Below are 19,409 nucleotides of genomic sequence, written 5' to 3'. Positions count from 1 at the left end.
ATATTATTAGGAAAGGGACTAACCCACAGCCTTCAACTGTTCAGTTACCTTTCCGGTTACCTTTAGCACTTAGGGTGTAGGGTTGGTTTTTTCTCCTTAACTTAAATATGTATTTGTATATGTGGGAATGGAGGAGGGCATCAAGGAGCATGTGTGGAAGTCAGGTGTCAGAGGACCCAGGGATGAACTTTTGACTGTTCATTCTCTCCTTCCACCATATGAGGAACCAGGGATCGAACTCAAGATTTTAGGCTTAGAATAGAAGGAAAGAGCAGCGGGTGAGGGTGGGAGCTTGCTATCTATGCACCACAAAGAAGGTGCCCACACTGCTAGGAACAGATGACAGAGAACAGCTCCTCAAGGGTGTCAGGAATTTCATTTATGTCCCTCCCATTCTCTTCGCCAAGACTTCTCTTCAGAAAGCTTCCAGAGAGGTTATTTGTGGTCTATCCCGAAGGCCAAGCCCTTCCCTGAGGCAAAGCGGGATGTTAGAGGCTTGCAGTAGCTGGGATGGGGAGTCCGGGTCTATGGTAATGATGAAACGTAGGTGCTAGGTGCGTTGAAACAGGGGTGGAGACTAGGGCTCTCAGTAAAAGGCCGCTGTGTGGGACAAGACAGCACTGAAAGAAGCATGCGGCGCGGAGCTAAGCTGCCTTGAGCTCAGGGTCCAGAATTCAAATTGTGCAGCGGACCTGGAGCCTACTAGTCCCAGGCTGCGAGCAACTGAGCATAAAAATGCCGGGGGTTCGTGGGGAAAATATTCCTTGAAAGAGACCCCACCTCTGGCTGGCTGATCAGCCAATCGTATCGTGGGGCGGGGCCGCAAAAAATAGTTACAGCCAATCGAAGTTTAGGAGGCGGGGCTTGGTTCCGGGCGCGCGCTGTGGCGGGGTCGCCCGGGGCAGAGATCTTGGAGCTGCGGTAGGCAGCCACTGAGGCGAACCGCTAAAGGGAACCTTCCTAGTATGGACGACCCCGCGGCGCCCGGGCCCTCCGGCTCTCCGGCTAATGACAACGGCAATGGCAATGGCAACGGCAACGGCAACGGCAACGGCGGCAAAGGGAAGCCGGCTGTACCCAAGGGCCGGGAAGCGTTCCGCAACCAGCGGCGGGAGTCGGAGGTGAGGAACCCGGAGATATCCGCCAGCGGGAAGCGGAGGCTGAGGTGAAGCGGCCCACAGCCTGTTCCCTTCCCGCTGCGGGTCGCCCGCTATCTAGCCTTGGCCTGCGGTTTTCCTAACCCGCGCGAAGAGCGTAACAGATACTTTCCAGATACTTGACAGCTGCCGCCCGGTGAAGCCTGAATTTGGATCCCGTTGTACGGACCGGGAACCAGCGCGTAGAGGTGCAGGGACTGGACCGAGGGGCGGGAGCCCGAGCTCTGCCGGGGGAGGGAAGGGTGGGCAGGCGGGCAGCACGCCCTCCCACTTCAGACTGCAGCAACTGGCTCTGGACTGGACCAGACCGGCCTGGAGTACCAACCTTCCCTTGCTATCTCCTGCCCTCGGGTGATGGCGGTGGCTTAGGAAGCGCCTTCCGTGAACAGCCCCTTCCCTGTCTAGGAGGGTTAAAAAAGACGTGATTCAAGCTGGGATAGGACCAGGGCGACGTTTGAGTGCAGCCGTCCCAGGATGCAGCTAGAGGGATGACTATTTAAATATCTTCCTCCTCTTCTTAAAAAGAAAAAAAAAATCTAATTAGGACAATGAATGGAATGGGTTATTATCATTCCCCCCACATCTTATCTAGCCATATTCTATCAATCAACCAAGAACAAAACTACATCCAAGCAGGGACTCGGGGGAACAAAATGTGTGTGGAAGGCGCTGTGAAGGTCATCTGGTTTAGTATTTATTTGATTCGATTTCATCTTAATTTAATTATTTGAGACAGCCCAGGGCAAAGGCTATTGACAACAGGGCTTCACTTGTCCTGGCTGGACTTGAACTCACTATGTGCTGAGGAGAGCTTTGATCTTCCTGTCTGTGTTTCCCAAGTGTTAGAGCTACAGCGCATGCTACCACAGGGAGCCTAACCTTTCATTTTACTACATATAAGACACAGTGTTGGGAGATGTGGCTCAGTGGTGGAGTGCTTATGTAGCTTACGCAAGACTCCAGAAAGGGGGTCTGGTCATCTAGAGATAAAAGGTAAAAGAGATAAAGCCAACTCCTGAGATCAGACACTTGGCAGACAGAGTGGCCAAGACCATCAAGTTTCAGTGTCTTCTGGGCCAGTGTTTGTTTGTTTGTTTGTTTGTTTCAGTACCTCCATTTATTATCTGTGTGGCTTTGGCCAAATTACCTAACCTATCTCAACTCCACTTTCTTTGTAAAATGGGATTACCACTGCGTAACTCAGAGGGTTGAGATCATTGAACATAAAGCCTTTAAAACAGTTCATGTAATTAATCAGTCAGTACTTATAACTGTCATCATTCTCGTGGGTAAGGGGCAGAGGGAGTCCTAGTCTATGTGATTCATTTAAATAATATTTCACAGTTTCCAAAGTGGTTGATTTGTCTATTTGGTTATTTGTCGTACAGAGAACAAAACTAGCATATGCACTGCCATTAAGCGTTCATCCCCAGCTGCTAGTTTCTAAAAGGTAAAAGTGGAGGGGGAAAATTGTCCCCAAAGTCACCACCTTGCACAGACAAGGTTTCTTTGCTAGGAATTTTCTTTTAGAATTACCTTGTACCTCCTCCCCCAAGAGAGACAGTGGTCTGTTTTTTAATGGAGGGAAAGATTAATTTTGGCTCTTGGTTTCAGAGCTCTAGTGTGGTGATGAGGGCATGTTGAAAGAGAGCTGCTCACATCTTGGCAGCACAAAACAGAGGAAGTGAAACATTGTTCTTGATCAAATATTTTGAGGGGATAGCAATGAAGTTACTAGGTGCTAATTGATGTCAGTGAACGAGGCAGGAGTGCCCTTCCCCTTCTAGAGCTAGCATTCCAGGAAAGGTAGGGGGATACAATATGCAAATAAATAAGATGATGTACTGGCTCTCCCTTCTGAAGTAGAGGCACCATCCTCACCCATCACAGCTTCCCTCAGGAAAAGGCTCCCATAGTGCTTTTGCTAGTAAGCTCAATGTAGATACCCAGAGTTTCCCCCGATACTGCTGTGTACCTTCTGAATTTCCGCAGCTGCACTCTTCATGCTTGGAAATAAACAACTGTAGTAATCATCTCTAGCTGGGATCATTGCCTCCAAAAGGCCTTGCTGGGAAAAACTAACTTTACTTCCAGCATCCAAGGCAGAGGATATGCTTGTCAGTATGTCCCCTGTCATCTTTGCAGTGCCCAGATCTGCTTTTCCTACCCTCTTTGTTTTCCAGTAGAGGAAAATCCTTAGGGGAGATAGTTTTCTTTTGCTGAAAATTTTGCTAGAAGGGAATTACAATTGGCACAGATCAAGAGAGCTCTATACATGCTAAGGGCGTTTCTTTACGAAGTCTTTACGATGACCCAGTGTCCTCTACTTCAGAAGGGAGAGCCAGTACATCATTCTGAGGTCATCTTATTTATTTGCATATTGTATCCCCCTACCTTTCCTGGAATGCTAGCTCTAGAAGGGGAAGGGCACTCCTGCCTCGTTCACTGACATCAATTAGCACCTAGTAACTTCATTGCTATCCCCTCAAAATATTTGATCAAGAACAATGTTTCACTTCCTCTGTTTTGTGCTGCCAAGATGTGAGCAGCTCTCTTTCAACATGCCCTCACCACCACAATGTGGGTGAGAAAAACAAGCGTTTTCCAACAATAGTTACTGATGCCAACCGAATGTCCTACACATGAATTCAATTTGACACTGATTGCCCAGAGTTAGTGCACACAGAAGAATGCCCCCAATTCACATGCAAGTCACAACTGAGGTTCCTGGATTATATACATTTCTACTTGGCCAACTGCAAACTCAGGTTACTATTACCCCATTCAAGTTTGATTAATAATTTGCTAGAATGACTGAACTCGGGGTTGTTTATACTTAAGATTCTACTTTTTAAATAAAAGGTGCAAACCAGAAACAACCCAATAGAAGAAACTCATAGACAAGGTATGGGCTTGGATGGATATGGAGACTTTGTGTTCTAAGAGTCACCACCCTCTTAGCACAGCCAGTCGTATTTTGTTTTGAGATGGAGTTTCTCTGTATAGAACTGGCTCTCCTGGAACTCAGTGTGTAGACCAGGCTGGCCTCAAACTCAGAGATCCACCTGCCTCTGCCTCCCAGGTGCTAGGATCGAGGCCTTGGAACACCAAGCCTGAGCACAGCCATTTTTTTTTTTTTTTATTAATACCAACCCAAACTGCAAGTCATTGTCTCAGGAACCTTCTCACCCCCACCCCACCTCTTTCTTTCTGTGCAGTTGGATGTGTATGTTTGTGTGTGTGAGAGAGAGAAGGCCAGAGGGTAATCTCATTCCTGAGCCATTCATCTTGTTTTTTCCGAAAAAAGTGAAATTTGGGGTATATTCTTTCTTTGGCAACCTCTTTTCCCATTACCAGAAAATTTTCTCTATTATAGGGCTCTGTGGACTGCCCTACTCTAGAGTTTGAATATGGAGATGCAGATGGACATGCAGCTGAATTGTCAGGTATGAATAGATGGGTCAATCATGCATGGAAATGTGGTCAGGGGGAGAGGGAATAGGCCTGTAATATCCCCTGACAGATAGCTAGTGAACGAGGGCTGTTATCATTATCTTCCTTTCCCCACCCCAAGGGTCTCTTTCATGTCTCTCTCTGTGAATTCTTGGTAATAGTAGTCTTTGTTCAGGCTGTTCCTCTTTCCTGCTCTCAAATCAGTTCTCTCCACTTTCCAGTATTCACTTCTCTTTTCCTGTAATCGATGTGTTTGCATGTCTGGGTTCTCGGACACCTTTCTTTTAAAATCACGTTCTATCTCTCTCTGTCTACCCAACCTTATTCCTTCTCCCAATACTTGCCCTTATTACAATTCCAGCCACAGCTGAAGGGGATTATAGGTAATTGGCTGGCTGAGTAAGGCTGGACATGTCGCCTACATCAGTCATGGTCAAGCTCTGGTCTAGGTATTTCTGGGTTGGGGTTAAATGATTCCATTCTTTTCTCAACTCTGGGCTGCTTCTTCCTGTCTGGAATTTTAGAAGAGGGCAAGCGTGATCTCCTCACATTGAGGGCCTCCATATCACACGTGCCATGAATGTTAGTTATTAATAAAGGAGCTTTGGGTGGAGATGGTGTGAAAGTTAAATATTCTGTCACATGGAAATGACACTTCGAGACACACTTTTTCAGATAAAAAGACAAACATTTTTTGCAGAAGTTCTGGTGAATAAGCACAGGGAATAAATTTTGCAATGAGTGACAGAAATAGCAAGGTTTAATAATGAACAAAGGATTAGAATCTAGAATGTGAATCTGTAGGGAAAGAAATAGATAAAAAAGAGATGACTAATCTGATAGAGAAGTAGACAAAGAATAAGAACTCACAGGAAAGAAAATCAGAACGTCAATAGATAACATGAAGGGGCATGTATGAGACTCTCTGTTTAATCCACAGAACCACAAAAGTATGTGGTGTGTGTGTGTGTGTGTGTGTGTGTGTGTGTGTGTGTGTGTGTGCACGCGCATGTGCCCATGCCCATGTCTGTCTGTATGTCGGTATATATGTCTGAAAAGATGTTCAAGGTTTTTTTTTCATTTTATTTTTTATGTACATTGGTGTTTTGCCTGCACATATGTTTCTATACTACGTATGCGTAGTCCCCAAAAGATTCTCTAGGACTGGAGTTACAGAGGCCTGTAAGTTGTCATGTGGGTGCTGGGAATTGAACCCAGGCCCTCTGGAAACAGCCAGCACTCCTAACCGCTAAGCCATTTCTTCAGCCCAAATGCATTAATTTATGGAGAAAAAATATTTTTAAAAAATAAGATACTATTTCACAACTATTAGACTGCAAAAGTTAAAGGCTGGTAAGATGGATCAGCAGGTAAGGCCATTGTCACCAAGGTTCATGGCCTGAGTTTGAATCACAGATCAGATGGTGGTGGAAGAGAACTGACTCACACAAGTTATCTTCTGACTTCTATGTGTGCAGAATGGCACTCATGCCCATATGGGCATGCACAAAATTAATTAACTAATTAATTAAATGTTTAAAAAAACTTCAAAGACCTAATGAGCATTTTCCTACACAGCTATGTGTAGCAGTATGAAGCCGCAAAGTATAAAATTGGAAAGCAATTAGGTCATATCTAATAAAGTTGAAGATGTGCACATATTATGACCCAGTAAATTTACTCCTAGATGTTCAATCTAAAGAAATTTATATTTGGGCACAAGAAAGTGTTTATTTCAGCTATGTTTTTAATTATGAAAAGTGGAAAACAACCTAAAATTTCTATCTGCAGGGGACTAGATAAACTAGCATGTAAGTATAGTTGGTCTGCATATAGCCATTAATATAATTGATTAATATCAATGTATTTCAGTATGAATAAATGCCCCAAAGCAAAATAGAAGCAAAGAAACAATGACAAAGTAATTTAGGCAATTATGATAATGTTAAGATTAAAGATAGAACAGTATCAGAGATAAATTTTTTAGATTTATTTTATTTGATGTGTATGAATGTTTATCCTGCATGCATGTCTGTGTACTATGCATGTGCCCTGGACCTGAGGTTATGGGTAGTTGGGAGCCACAATATGAGTGCTGGGAAATGAATCTAGATCCTCTGCATATACCTACCCAGTTTACAGACACATACAAATGTAGTAAAAATCTAAAAATGGGCATGTGAGAAATGCGTGCCAATTTCATGATGGTGATGATGGTGATTACTTCCAGAGAAGGAAATGATACTGGAGAGTAGTCTGAAACAAATAGACAAATGTTATATTTGCTTAATCTGAGTAGAAGATACATGGGTATCTTATAATTATCTGTAAGTGAAATGTCACTATCTTAACACTTTAAAAATAAGGACAAAGCTTAGCACTGTTTACCTTCCTGACTAGTGTTTCCTGACCTTTCTGGTCTAAATTAATAAATGTATACACATATAGTTATATTTACATTAATGAGCTAATGATTGATGTTTAAATTTTAAAGTTGAGATTTGTTCCTGGCCACCCCCAGATTCTGAAACACAAGATTTAAGAGTTCTAACTCCCAAGTAATTTTCATCCTTTAATTTAGTTGGCTGGAGTAGAGGTAAATTTCTATTGCTTTATGGTTAGATGGAATAGATTTTGAGATGACCTGTTTAATTTTAATTCATCTTCTGTAAAATGAGGGTGCAGAGTAGTGTCCTGGTTTCTGCAGGGACAGGGGACATTGGGTTACATTTTCCTGAACACAAAAGCCTTTGGCAGTGCTAGGTGCTTTCCACATAATTTGCCACCTCATCTGCCCTAGTGGACATATGTGGGAGCCTAAATTTCTGTACCCTTTAAGGAGATCAAAATGCCTCCCAACTGGTGTCTGCGTGTGCATGTGCCTGTGTGTGTGTGTGAGTGTGTGTGTGTGTGTGTGTGTGTGTTAGTCCTTGTCCTGGCTTCCTAAACAGCATAGAATCTTGTCTCCAAAACTCTAAGTTTTGCTGCCCTTCTCTTCCCTAATTTTAGGCTGCTTCTAGCCTAGTTTGGTGAGACAGAATGGACTGCAGTCCTAAGAAACAGAAGTGATGACATTAAGCCCTCTGTGCTCCACCCCTCTGCCTGGCCCTTACCAAATGTCCACGGCTGTCTTCCTTCTCTGCTGCCAGCCATCTGGCAGGAGGACAGGTTTGATAGTTTAATCACCCAGGGGCACACGAGTCTATTTTTAACTGTTCCGAAAGGGAGGAGACTGGCTCTAGATTGAACTGGACACAAGAATGTGTTGGAAGCTTCAGCTCCTTCAAGCGATGCTCCCTACTCTATGTTCTTCATCGGCGGGGGTTCTAAATGTGACTGTTTTGTCTTTCTGCTACAGAATTATATAGCTACACAGAGAGCCTGGAATTTACCACTAACAGGAAGTGCTTTGAAGAAGATTTCAAGACTCAAGGTGATGCTATACCTTTATTCACAGAAATATGCTATTTTCCTCCACGATATCCCAGTCTGATCTAGTGAAAGACTAAACCAGAGTTTGATTCTTCAGCCTCTCCACAACCGCATACTCTTCTTGCACATGGGATTCAGAATGCCTTCTACAGGGAAGATGAAACCAAGAGAAGCAGAGGGGATGGCTCAGCAAGGCTGGACTAGTACCCTCCTGCCCTGTGGAGTCCTGTGCCTAACCTAATCCTTGAGGTCTACTTCTGTCTCTAACTCTGCCACACTGCCAGTACCAGCCGTATATTCCCTCACTGTGATCCCTTCAGATGCTTCTCTACTTTCTCAGGGGCAGTTTAATTCTTAATTCCACAAATGCGTGTGGAGTATCTGTCGTGTCAGAGATGCAGGAGGCAGAGGTGGAAGTAATTTGCAGCATCTACAAATAAGTTGCATAGTCTGGTAGCAGTGGGGAGCTATGCGCGTCACAGAAGAAGCCAAGGCCAGGGGGAAATGTGGAATGCACGGTGAAGTAAGAGTGTTAGGGGCAGAGCTTTTGGTTGGGCATCAGTGTGGAAGAGGGCCTCTCGTGTCAGGATGTAAGGGTGCCTAGGAGTTGGATGTGGATGGACATGGAGGGGCACCTGAGGAAAGGCAGAGAACAGAGTATGCTGTGTGGACCAAAGTGGGAATGGTAAAGACAGAGTACAGAGTAGGTTTAGACGAGGACATTCTGGGTCCCTTTCCTGCCCGCTGTGTTTTCTTAGCTAAATAGTGAAATCTGAGCTAGGGGTGTAGCTTGGAGTTTACCTAGCATGTGAAAGGCCCAGGGTTCAATCCTCAGCACCTAAATAAATAAATAAGAAAAGGCTTTGGAGAGAAGACTCTTTGGGATCAGAGGTGGGTTTATGATCCAGGCCATCTCTAGGAAGACATGGCAGTAGCCAGTATTAACTGTGTGTGGCTTTACATTCTAGTGCAGGACACTAAGGAATGGCTGGAGTTGGAAGAAGATGCCCAAAAGACCTACGTGATGGGACTTCTAGACCGACTGGAGGTGGTCAGCAGGGAACAACGGCTTAAGGTGGCCCGGGCTGTTCTCTATCTAGCCCAAGGTAAGATTTGCTGATTGCTAGGGACAGAAGTTAGGAAGGGACGTGCATAAAGCAGATCTTTTTGGGAAGGCAGGGTCCCTCACATCTCAATGATGGGTCTTCTATGTTAGGAGTCACCTGTCCTTATAAGGAAGATCAAGAGATAGTGTGGATCCTGTTCTAGATCTCATGGGATCTACCCTTGTCTTACCAAACACATCAGGTTATTTTCTTTTTTAATTCTTGTTGAAAACAGGGTCTCACTTTGTAGCTCTGGCTAGTCTCAAACTCAGGAGATTCACCTGCCTCTGCTCACAGATGCCAAAATTAAAGGTGTGTGCTACCAGGCCCAGCTCTCTCTTTTCTTTCTTTCTTTTTCCTCTGAGAATGATCATGAACTTTTGATCCTCCTGCCTCTCCCTCCTTAGATAGGATTTACAGACATAAGCCATACCTGTGCATGTCAGGATTTCTCACATAGATATTTCCCTTCTAATCTGGATTATAAATGTATATGAAAATTAACAAGAGAAGCCATGTAGGGAGAGCCGATGCCCGGCCACCAGCACTGCAGTTTTTACGGCATTTTAAAGGTTCAAGCCAATACAGCAGCAGGAAGGGATGCTGTAACTTGGAGATAATCAGAAGTAAATGAGATTAATTGGGAAAAGCTTGCCAACCGAAACCTGTCCGCCAGGGCGCTGAGATACTCTTGCTACGGTGATGAAAATAATCTCTGAGCATGTGAGAATTGCTGGCGAACCAACAAATTGGGAACTAAAAACTTGTAGAAGAGGAAAAAAAAGAACAATAAGTGGGAAGTAAAGACTAGGAAAGGGAAGCTTGCAGTAAATAAGGTTGCACTTCTGAATCACTTAGGTCTGCTGCAATAACAAACTCCAGCTGCCAGTGCAAGGTCCTGTGGCTTAAAGGCTTTATCTGCAGCCCACACTGGGGAGTCAGGAAGTGGAGGGTTAATACACTCAGTTCTTATAAAAATGACTAACAAGATTGAGAAGATCACCTGGATCATCTCATTCCTCTTGGGTGAAATGATCTCCATGGTGTATCTCACACTATTTCCAGAAAGCCCCTTAGGATTGAACTCTTTCAGCCGCTCCCCTTCCCTCTCTCACTTCCGGTATTTCTCCTCTGGTGATTTCTGAGATGCATTCCCAAATAGACTATTGTCATTTGAATCATTATCTCAGGATCTACTTGTGGGTGGGGTGGGGTGGGGCTTAATTTAAGATCGGCCACTGATGGTACAGGAGAGACCCACTCAGCTGTTAAGAGCACTAGCTGCTCTTCCAGAGGACCTGAGTTCAATTCCCAGCAACCATATTGCAGCTCACAACTGTCCGGAATCCAACTCCAAGTGATTTGACACCCTCATAACAGACATACATGCAGGTAAAACACCCATGAACATAGAGTAAAAATGAATCATTCAAAAAAGACTGGCCATTGGTGAGCAGCACATTTGGCTTACCCAGGAGACTACCTCTTCTCTCTACTGACTCACTCATTTAAGGAAGTCCTCATGGGCCCTGCCCAGATACTGTGAGCTTCATTATTCTGTAAAGTATTGGCAAAGTTTTAAGATCATATGGTGGGGTAGAAAGAACTAAAATGCCTGCCCCCTCCCAACGCCAAGTCCTATAGCCATTATCTAATCCTCTAGGCACTTTTGGGGAATGCGATTCCGAGGTTGATGTGCTACACTGGTCCAGATACAATTGCTTCCTGCTCTATCAGATGGGGACTTTCTCAGCCTTCCTGGAGCTACTCCACATGGAAATCGAGTAAGAAGCCTTGGGGAGGGCTGGCTTAGAAACGTTCTTGAAGAATTCACATGTCTGTGGAGTTCCTCAGTAGATTTCCCTATGGGAATCCCCACTCACATCTCCACTCAAAGTTCACTGACAGTGTCCTCCTAGCCAGCGTTCTTCCCTCACTCTAGAATTCATAAACTTTTCCATTATAATCACAAGAGAAACAGACCACTTTCTGTCATCAAGCCTAATTATCTGTCATGAGTTATAACTGTCGAAGTGGCCTTTGCTGCTGCTGCTGCTGCTGCTGCTGCTGCTGCTACTGCTTTCTCTTGTGCCTGCCACCCGGGAGTTTTGAATACACTGAAATCTGCTTATTTCTTGTCAGATATTGCTTAGCATCTGTTTTGTCTCCAGCACAGCGGTAAGCATTGTGGGGAATCACAAGAGGAGTTGATACCACAGACTTTCTTATTTGCCTGTCTTCACTATAGCTGAGGATTTACTGAGGTGGCAAGGGTCTCCAGGTTCCTTAGCTGAGCCTCACTGTCTCTGTGAGCCAGGGAAGGGCAGGTATTTGTGTTTCTGTGTAGAGTAAGTGAGCATGGGGAGGAAAAGGCCTGATGGGTTCCTGTTCTTTCTTTCCTCTGCATGGCAGCAACAGCCAGGCCTCTAGTAGTGCCCTTCGGAAACCAGCCGTCTCCATTGCTGACAGCACTGAGCTCAGGTGAGTGAAGGTGCCCCTGGGCTTTGAACAGAGGCGATAAGTGGCATGTGTTACCCTTTTTCCAAATCCCAAAAGAGTGGGAAGTTACCTTTTAACTAATCTTCTCTGGTTGGACTTCCACTGGCTTCATCTGTGAATTCTGCAACTATAAGCCTTGGGCATCTCTTACGATCCTTTTGTAACCTCAGGGTACTGCTGAGTGTCATGTACCTAATGGTGGAAAATATCCGCTTGGAGCGAGAAATAGACCCCTGTGGGTGGAGGACAGCCCGAGAGACCTTCCGAACCGAACTGAGTAAGAAGTAGCATGTGAGGAGGGGCTGGGGAGAAAGCTCTGAGGGTGACGGGAAGCAGTAGAGGAAAGCAGTCCTTTTTTGTTCTTTTTCTTTTTTTAAAAAATAGCTTCTTTTCCTTTTTAAGCTAAGGATGTTGCATGGGGCATGAGGTCTGGGTTTGACTGCACCCCTGTGTGTCTTAGTTTCCTTGGTTAGAATTGAGAATAGCCATTCTTCCATTTGAATCCCATATTGAGGGAAAAAATGAGTTGAATTGCCTTAAAAACTGAACTTTGTTCTAATGTAAGTTGAAGTGGTCATCTGACAAGGATAAAACGTAAAACTATTTTTTAAAAAATATCTATTTATTGATGTTAATAAGTTAAGAATGAAGTGTGGTTCATGAAATACCTTGATTCCAGAAAGCCACGTCATCACTGTTACTTCCTGTTTGCTAGGCTCCTCTAAGCATTTCCTTACCCTCTAGGGGTGGAGCACACAATTATGCAACACCAGCCTCGATCCTGCCCTTCAGGGGAATTCCTTCTGGGTCTCACTATGCCTCCTTTATAACTACTCTGGAATTTGTCAGGGGAGGTCGAGTGCCTTGCTCAGTGTGCCCAGACTCAGCTACTTCCTCTCACTTTTCTCTTGATTCTCCTTATACCTCAGGTTTCTCCACACATAATGAAGAGCCTTTTGCACTCCTGCTGTTTTCCATGGTTACCAAATTCTGCAGTGGCCTGGCCCCCCACTTTCCAATAAAGAAGGTTCTGCTTCTCCTCTGGAAGGTGGTCATGGTGAGTGGCTGATCATCTCCATCCCCATCTCACCCAGTCCGCTCTTTCTAATGTGGGTCTCCGAGCTGGAGCTTGGCAGCAGTTAGTCCCTGTCCAATAGTCAGCATCATCAGGCTTCTTTTTCTATTGGACGGATCTGTTGGATGCCACTCTCTGAGCTGAAGATCAGTGGCGCCTTTCCCTAACAGAATCGATGTTTCATAGAAAGCACACTAGCTGGCCACTGGGGATCTGGCTCTGTCCATTACAATGAGCCTCCGACCGCTCTCTACCTGTTTCTGTAACTGGGAAATGTTAAAACTAATGCATGCCTTTTCTCCCACTAGAGGATAGACATCCTTACAAGTATATAGTTAATAATTTGTTATTTATTTTTCAACCTGACCCTTCATCCTACAGTCTTCCTCTGACTCGAATCCTACAGGGCTAAAGGAACAACATACCCTGTTAGTGGGCTGCACAGAGTAAACCACCCCTGGATTGCAGAGGAAACTGTGACTCTTGGGACATCCTGACATCTGAATGTGCTCCTTAGAATGAGAGATTGTGCCACGGATGGTGGCATATGGTTGTAAAACTTGATAGACTGAGGACGGAGTTTGCAGTTAAAGCCAGCTCGGGTTACACAGTGAGACCCTGCTTAAGAAACAAAACAAAGCGGGGGTGTCTCCTGTTCTTTAAGCTTTTTCCACTGGAGTCCCTCCCTGCTTCTAATTTCTGGGTCAATAAGTAATACTGTGTTTTATTCTGACCCTGGAGACACTCAGACTGGATCAAGTTTTTCCTTTTACATAATATTTTTTTTAAATCTTAATATAATTACATCATTTCCCCCTTTCCCTTCCCAGGCACCCATCCCTTGCTCTTTACTCTCTCTGAAATTTATGACCTCTTATTGTTAGTTACGTGTGTGTGTGTGTGTGTGTGTGTGTGTGTGTGTGTGTATGTGTGTGTATACGTGCGTGTGTGCACATGCGTGTGTGTATGTGTGTGTGTGCTTGTATGCGTGTGTGCAGGCATGTATGTGCTCGTGTGCATGCGTGTGTGTGTGTCTGTTTCTAAATACATAAACTCAGCATGCTCAGGGCCGGTACTTGGTACTGGATAACTTCTCCTTTCCTTTTTACTCTTTAGTTTACCCTTGGTGGATTTGAGCACCTGCAGGCTCTCAAAATACAGAAGCGTGCAGAGTTGGGCCTGCCTCCACTAGCTGAGGACAGTATCCAGGTCGTAAAGAGCATGCGTGCTGCCTCTCCACCTTCTTACACTCTTGATCTGGGCGAGTCTCAGCTGGCCCCGCCACCCTCCAAACTGCGGGGCCGCCGTGGCTCTCGAAGGGTATGGACAAACACACAGTAGTATTGGGGTATTGACTGTATTGGGGTATTGACTGGCCAAAAAATAAAAAATCAATATTGTAAGATATTGTGGATGTGGTGGGAAAGGGCAGTAGATAGCAATCCCAGGTTGGCCCTATAACCAGCATGAATTCTTAGTGTCTATACTTAGGCCTCTCCTCTGGCCATGCATGTGTTATTGGTCTGGATCTCAGTGACTAGAGTTGCTTAGCATCCTAAATGTGAGTTAGGTAAGAATTCTGAGAGTAGGGACCCTGAAAAGAGCATCTAGCAAATCTACATGTCTATCATGAATCACCATTTTCTTGGCAGAAAGAAGTTTTATTTTGAGCCACCATACTCCGTCTAGCCTTAGATCACAAGCTTACATCTGAGAGATTGCTGGTTAGGGTTCTAGGTAGTGTATAGTCCTGAGAAGTTCTAAGTAAGTTACACTGAACCATGACCACATTTTCATGAACTCACCTGTAATCTACCACAGTTTGCCAATTAAAGAAGTCAGGATTCAATGCAGTCTAATTGTAGGCAGTATGACTTTTTTTTTTTTTTTTAGAAACCTTTCTTTTTGTTTCATAAAGTAATGCTTACTCATTGTAGAAAATTTGGAACAAATATAAAAATGTGATAAAGAGAGAAAAAATCACCCACAAGCTTAACAACCAGAGGCAGTGACTGTTAACTTTTTGGCCTATTTCTGTCCAATCTTTTTTTCTTTATGCAATAAGATTTAGCATTCTAAGCTTACTTTCTTCTGCCTGGCAGCAAGCTTCTGTCATCTTCTTCCTCAGTCAGCCAGCTGGTGTATGCTGACAGAAAGCACACTCATTGAATGTTCACCTAAGCAGAGCATAATTAGGAAGGAAAGTGCTGGAGGCAGGCGGCAGGGGTGGGGGTGGGGGGGGGGGAGTAGGGTGTGGGGGGGTCTGTGCTTTTGAAGCCAGCTGGGTACCACACAGGTACCATGTATGCTGTTCCTTGGCCACAGTCATTTTCCCTAGGAGCACTTGTCCTGTGATTGAGTCCAGTGAGTTATAAGAATGAGATGGGTAACGCTATGTTCTCATAGCAGATAGCTTTCAACCTCATGTTTCCTAAAGTTTAGAGAGAGCTCAGAGAAGGTCGCTGTACGCTCTGTATAATTTTTCCCTCCCTGCACCCTATCCCTAGCAACTCCTTACCAAGCAGGACAGCCTGGACATCTACAATGAAAGGGACCTCTTCAAGACTGAGGAGCCGGCCACAGAGGAGGAGGAGGAACCTGCAAGTGATGGGGAACGAACCTTGGATGGAGAGTTAGACCTTCTAGAACAGGATCCTCTGGTACCACCTCCACCCTCACAGACACCTCTCTCTGCTGACCGGGTGGCCTTTCCCAAGGGCCTGCCCTGGGCCCCAAAGGTTAGGTAGGTTTAACAGCACCACTAATCCTGAGCCTTGGGGTTTCAGTCACTGAAGAGCCAGGGTGGAGGCACACATATTCAGTGTTCATTAACCTGGTGTGGTAATCAGAACCCCTGGGTCTGAAGTTCCTTCTGCCCACCTCTGTCGTCTTCCAAACGAAGGAGCAGGGACTCTGAAAAGTTCTCTTTCTCAAGGTTTGTTTTGTTTTGTTTTCTTCTCTCTGATACTGGTCCCTTCACCATCATCTCAGACAGAAGGACATTGAACACTTCTTGGAGATGAGCAGAAACAAGTTCATTGGATTCACTCTGGGGCAGTAAGTGACTAGCTACTGTAAAAATGTATATAAAGTATATTAGAGAAAGCCATGAATCCTCCTGACTAGGACTCGTAAAACTAAAAAGGATTTCACTGTCAAAGGTGTCGTAGGCTACATAGTTCATTAAGTGGGAGTCATCACCTGCAGACCACATGAATAGCTAAGAGGCTATGTGTATAAATCTCCTAATTTTCAGAAATGCTTTGGCATGTGATTATTTTTGTGACCTTAAGCAAGACGATGGACCTTGAAGCTTATATAAGAAGGTGAAGGATACCAGGAATGGATGCTGAAGTGTGTGGTCCCTGTGATTCCAGAGTATATGGGTAGCTTATGGTTTGATGTTTTGTGCCTTTTACAGGGACACAGATACCTTGGTTGGATTACCTCGACCCATCCACGAGAGTGTGAAGACTCTAAAGCAGGTGACAGGGGTGGGCTTTCATTCTTCAGGGATATGGAGCCATCAAAGCAAGCCAGAGTACCACTGCCCTGGCTACTCAGAGTTCTTCCAGAATATTCAGGACCTTCTGCATCTCCCCTGCAGGGCTTTTGGCCAAATAGGAGAAGTCAGGTCTCTCTCTATTTACCCAGTTTCTGCATTCAGATAGATGAGAACACAATTCCTTTCTCTTGTTCCTTTTGCCTCTGTCACACTCTTCTCTCTTCCCATTTGTTGCTTCCTTTGCTTTTATTTCTCTCTCCCCATAGGTCCACTAGCTTCCGAAGGCCACACATTAGGTAGGAATCTTCTTTATATCAGTGTACATTAACACACATAGAATGTGGAGTCATAATTCCATACATACATGCATGCTCATCAAACATGTATGAGCAGTAGTCCAAGGGAAAAGGTCTACTCTTGGCTTCCCCTTGCATTTTGAAGGTAAATGACTAAGTATTTAGTAGTGTCCAACAAATATGGAAATTTTTATTTCCATATAATACAGAGAAATATTGTCCATGAAGTACTGCTCAGTGCTAATTATTCAGAAGTGAGTTAGATTCTTTTCTTTTTTCCAGAGCTAAGGACTGAACCCAGGGCCTTGCGCTTGCTAGGCAAGTGCTTTACCACTGAGCTAAACCCCCAACCCCCGTGAGTTAGATTCTTGCTTCAAAAGGTTTTGTGGGTTTTTTGGGGGGGATGATAGATAAACTTGTAGAGTATTTTCTATGAAGAAGGAAAGTTAAGGAGGAGCCTGGAGAGAGGAGGAGACACGTGAGTTAGGTTCTCAACCTTGTTGCTTTTTCTTATCTCTGCCAGCACAAGTACATCTCCATTGCAGATGTACAGATAAAGAATGAAGAGGAGCTGGAGAAATGCCCCATGTCCTTGGTGAGTCCAGGGCTCCGGCACACAGCATGTGGGAGAAAGGAACTGTGTGCAGTGCTGTTGCAGGGCAGACATTGTGCTCACACTGATTCAGCTTGTTAAATACCCACACTCTATCAAAATTGGGGAAGACAATTAAATACCTAAGCAAGACCATCACAGAATGGTAGGTCCCATGTCGATGATTTAAATAGGACAACATCATAGATAATAATCCGCCACTTGTAGATTATTTTTGGCTGGGCAGTTGGGATAGATGTGTAAGAAGGTGACATTTAACCAAGATCTGAAGTATGGAAAAGAGCCAGCCATAGGAAGGAGCGTCAGAGGAGAAAACATTCCAAGTAGAGTCAGGGTGGAAAAGGCACAGAGTGCAAGAAGCAGCAAAAGAGGGCTGTCCTAACAACCCATCAGTAAGGTGGGCTTTGGACAGTGGCCTGGGGACACTTTACGTAGGGCCTGTTAGCAAAGGTAGAGAGCTTAAAGTTGATCCACAGCACAGGGGGCAACCTTTGGAGATTTTAAGTAGAGGTGAGACATTAATCTTTGGTTTTAAAAATAACACTCTACTGTGCAAAGATTGGGCCAAACAAAGAGGGGGAGGCATTAACTCATCTCAAAACAGTTAAAGTGAAAGTTGATAGTGACCCAGATTAAGGTTGAAAAGTAGATGAATGTAGGTTATATTTCGAAGAGGCAAAGAGAAGAATCAAGAATAAGTGTCACCTGGAAAGTAGGAGGCGTACCCAAAGTCATGTTGGGTTTACTAAGGTTTAGATGTCATTAACTACTAAGCAGAACTACTGGGCAGTTAGGTATATAGGTTCTAAGGAGAGGACCTGCTTCAAGAAATTTGAGAGTCATTAATTTATTACAATGTTAAAACTATAGACCTGGCTAAGAGAACCCAAGGAAGTGGGCAGAGACAGAAGAGGATGGAGCCCAGGAGAGTCCCTGGACACCAATGTCCACCAATATATGGACAGTGGGATGGGTCAGGAAAGAAGCCACAAAGCAGGAGAAAACCACTCAACAAAGTAGAAGGAAATCTAGAAGTCTGATAGCATAAAAGCAAAGTCTTTAAGGAAGGGAGTGATTGCTATGCCAAGTGCTGATAGACGGCACATAAGAACAGAAGTGCCTTTTGAATTAGCCAGCATTGAGATAATCGGTGACTTTGTAAAGGATGATCACAGTGAAATGGCAAAAAAAAAAAAAAAAGCCTGTTGCAAGTACATTGAAAAGAAATGTAAAGAAAAGAAGTAGACATCCAACAAATATTATAAAGAAAGGGAGAAACATGAGATGGTAGCCATGGGAAAATGTGGAATAAAGGGAGAGTATCATGCTAAAACATTACAATTATGGTGTTTGCTTAATTCCAGTACTTGAGAGGCAGAAGCAGAAGGGTCTGGAGTTTAAGGTCATCCTCAGCTATTTATCTAGTTGAGGCCTGCCTGGGCCACATGAGACCCTTTTGGAAGAGAGAGAGAGAGAGAGAGAGAGAGAGAGAGAGAGAGAGAGAGAGAGAGAGAGAGAGAGAGAGAGAGGAGAAGAAGAAGAAGAAGAAGAAGAAGAAGAAGAAGAAGAAGAAGAAGAAGAAAAAAAAGAAGAAGAAGAAGAAGGAAGAAGAAGAAGGAGGAGGAGGAAGAGGAGGAGGAGAGGAGAGGAGAAAAGAGGGAAGAAGGGAGGAAATAAAGAAAGAAGAAAAGGAAGGAAGGAAGAAACAAAGAAATGATCCAACAGAGCAACTAACTAAGACCTGATAAACATTATCAAGAGAAAGGAAAGAATAGGTAGGCTGGAAGGATGGCTCAGTGATTAGGAGTACTTCCTGTTATTCCAGTGTTCCTGAGATCAATTTCTAGCACCCACATAGTAAGGAACCTCTAAAGTTAGCTCAGGACACCCCAAGACCAAGTTCTCAGCACAAAGGAAATTTATTTGCTCCAGAGGAACAAAGAGCAAGGAGCAAGAGACAAAGACAGGAGATAGAGGACAAGGTAAAAGGAGAAGGGAGCAAGGGGTCAAGGGTATTTGTCCTGGAGTGGGACAAAGGACTGCCTCTGGATAGAGAGGAAACAGATGTAGCCCATAGGCAAATGCAGTTTATAAAGGTAAAAGGGGAAACCATGTGTTTGGATGAGGTGTTTGATTTTAATTGGACATATCAATTGTGAGAGCCAAAGGGGGCTTTTGATTGCTGGGCTTCAATACTGTGATAGGTAGTCAGCCTCAGGAGGAGGAACTGGACAAAATGGGAGTAGACCTTGGCAGCCAGCTTTGGGAAAGTC

The 19,409-nt window shown here is 44.4% G+C and overlaps 1 protein-coding gene across 1 annotated transcript in view; it reads left to right on the top strand.

The window, feature by feature from the left end:
* The first annotated feature begins 905 nt into the window (after positions 1-905).
* Strip2 (striatin interacting protein 2) overlaps positions 906-19,409 on the top strand; it is a 38,502-nt gene continuing 19,998 nt past the window's right edge. Inside the window, exons 1-13 of the mRNA XM_032906821.1 lie at positions 906-1,121; positions 4,534-4,603; positions 7,969-8,043; positions 9,011-9,148; positions 10,812-10,932; positions 11,561-11,629; positions 11,818-11,924; positions 12,577-12,704; positions 13,839-14,042; positions 15,230-15,465; positions 15,714-15,779; positions 16,144-16,207; positions 17,047-17,118. Of these exons, the coding sequence (XP_032762712.1) occupies positions 966-1,121; positions 4,534-4,603; positions 7,969-8,043; positions 9,011-9,148; positions 10,812-10,932; positions 11,561-11,629; positions 11,818-11,924; positions 12,577-12,704; positions 13,839-14,042; positions 15,230-15,465; positions 15,714-15,779; positions 16,144-16,207; positions 17,047-17,118 (1,506 nt within the window). The 5' untranslated portion in view covers positions 906-965. The remainder of the gene's footprint in view (positions 1,122-4,533; positions 4,604-7,968; positions 8,044-9,010; positions 9,149-10,811; positions 10,933-11,560; positions 11,630-11,817; positions 11,925-12,576; positions 12,705-13,838; positions 14,043-15,229; positions 15,466-15,713; positions 15,780-16,143; positions 16,208-17,046; positions 17,119-19,409) is intronic.

Source organism: Rattus rattus, chromosome 6, assembly GCF_011064425.1.
Source record: "Rattus rattus isolate New Zealand chromosome 6, Rrattus_CSIRO_v1, whole genome shotgun sequence".
Taxonomy (NCBI): Eukaryota; Metazoa; Chordata; class Mammalia; order Rodentia; family Muridae; genus Rattus; species Rattus rattus.
This window is presented reverse-complemented; position numbering and strand designations above follow the sequence as displayed.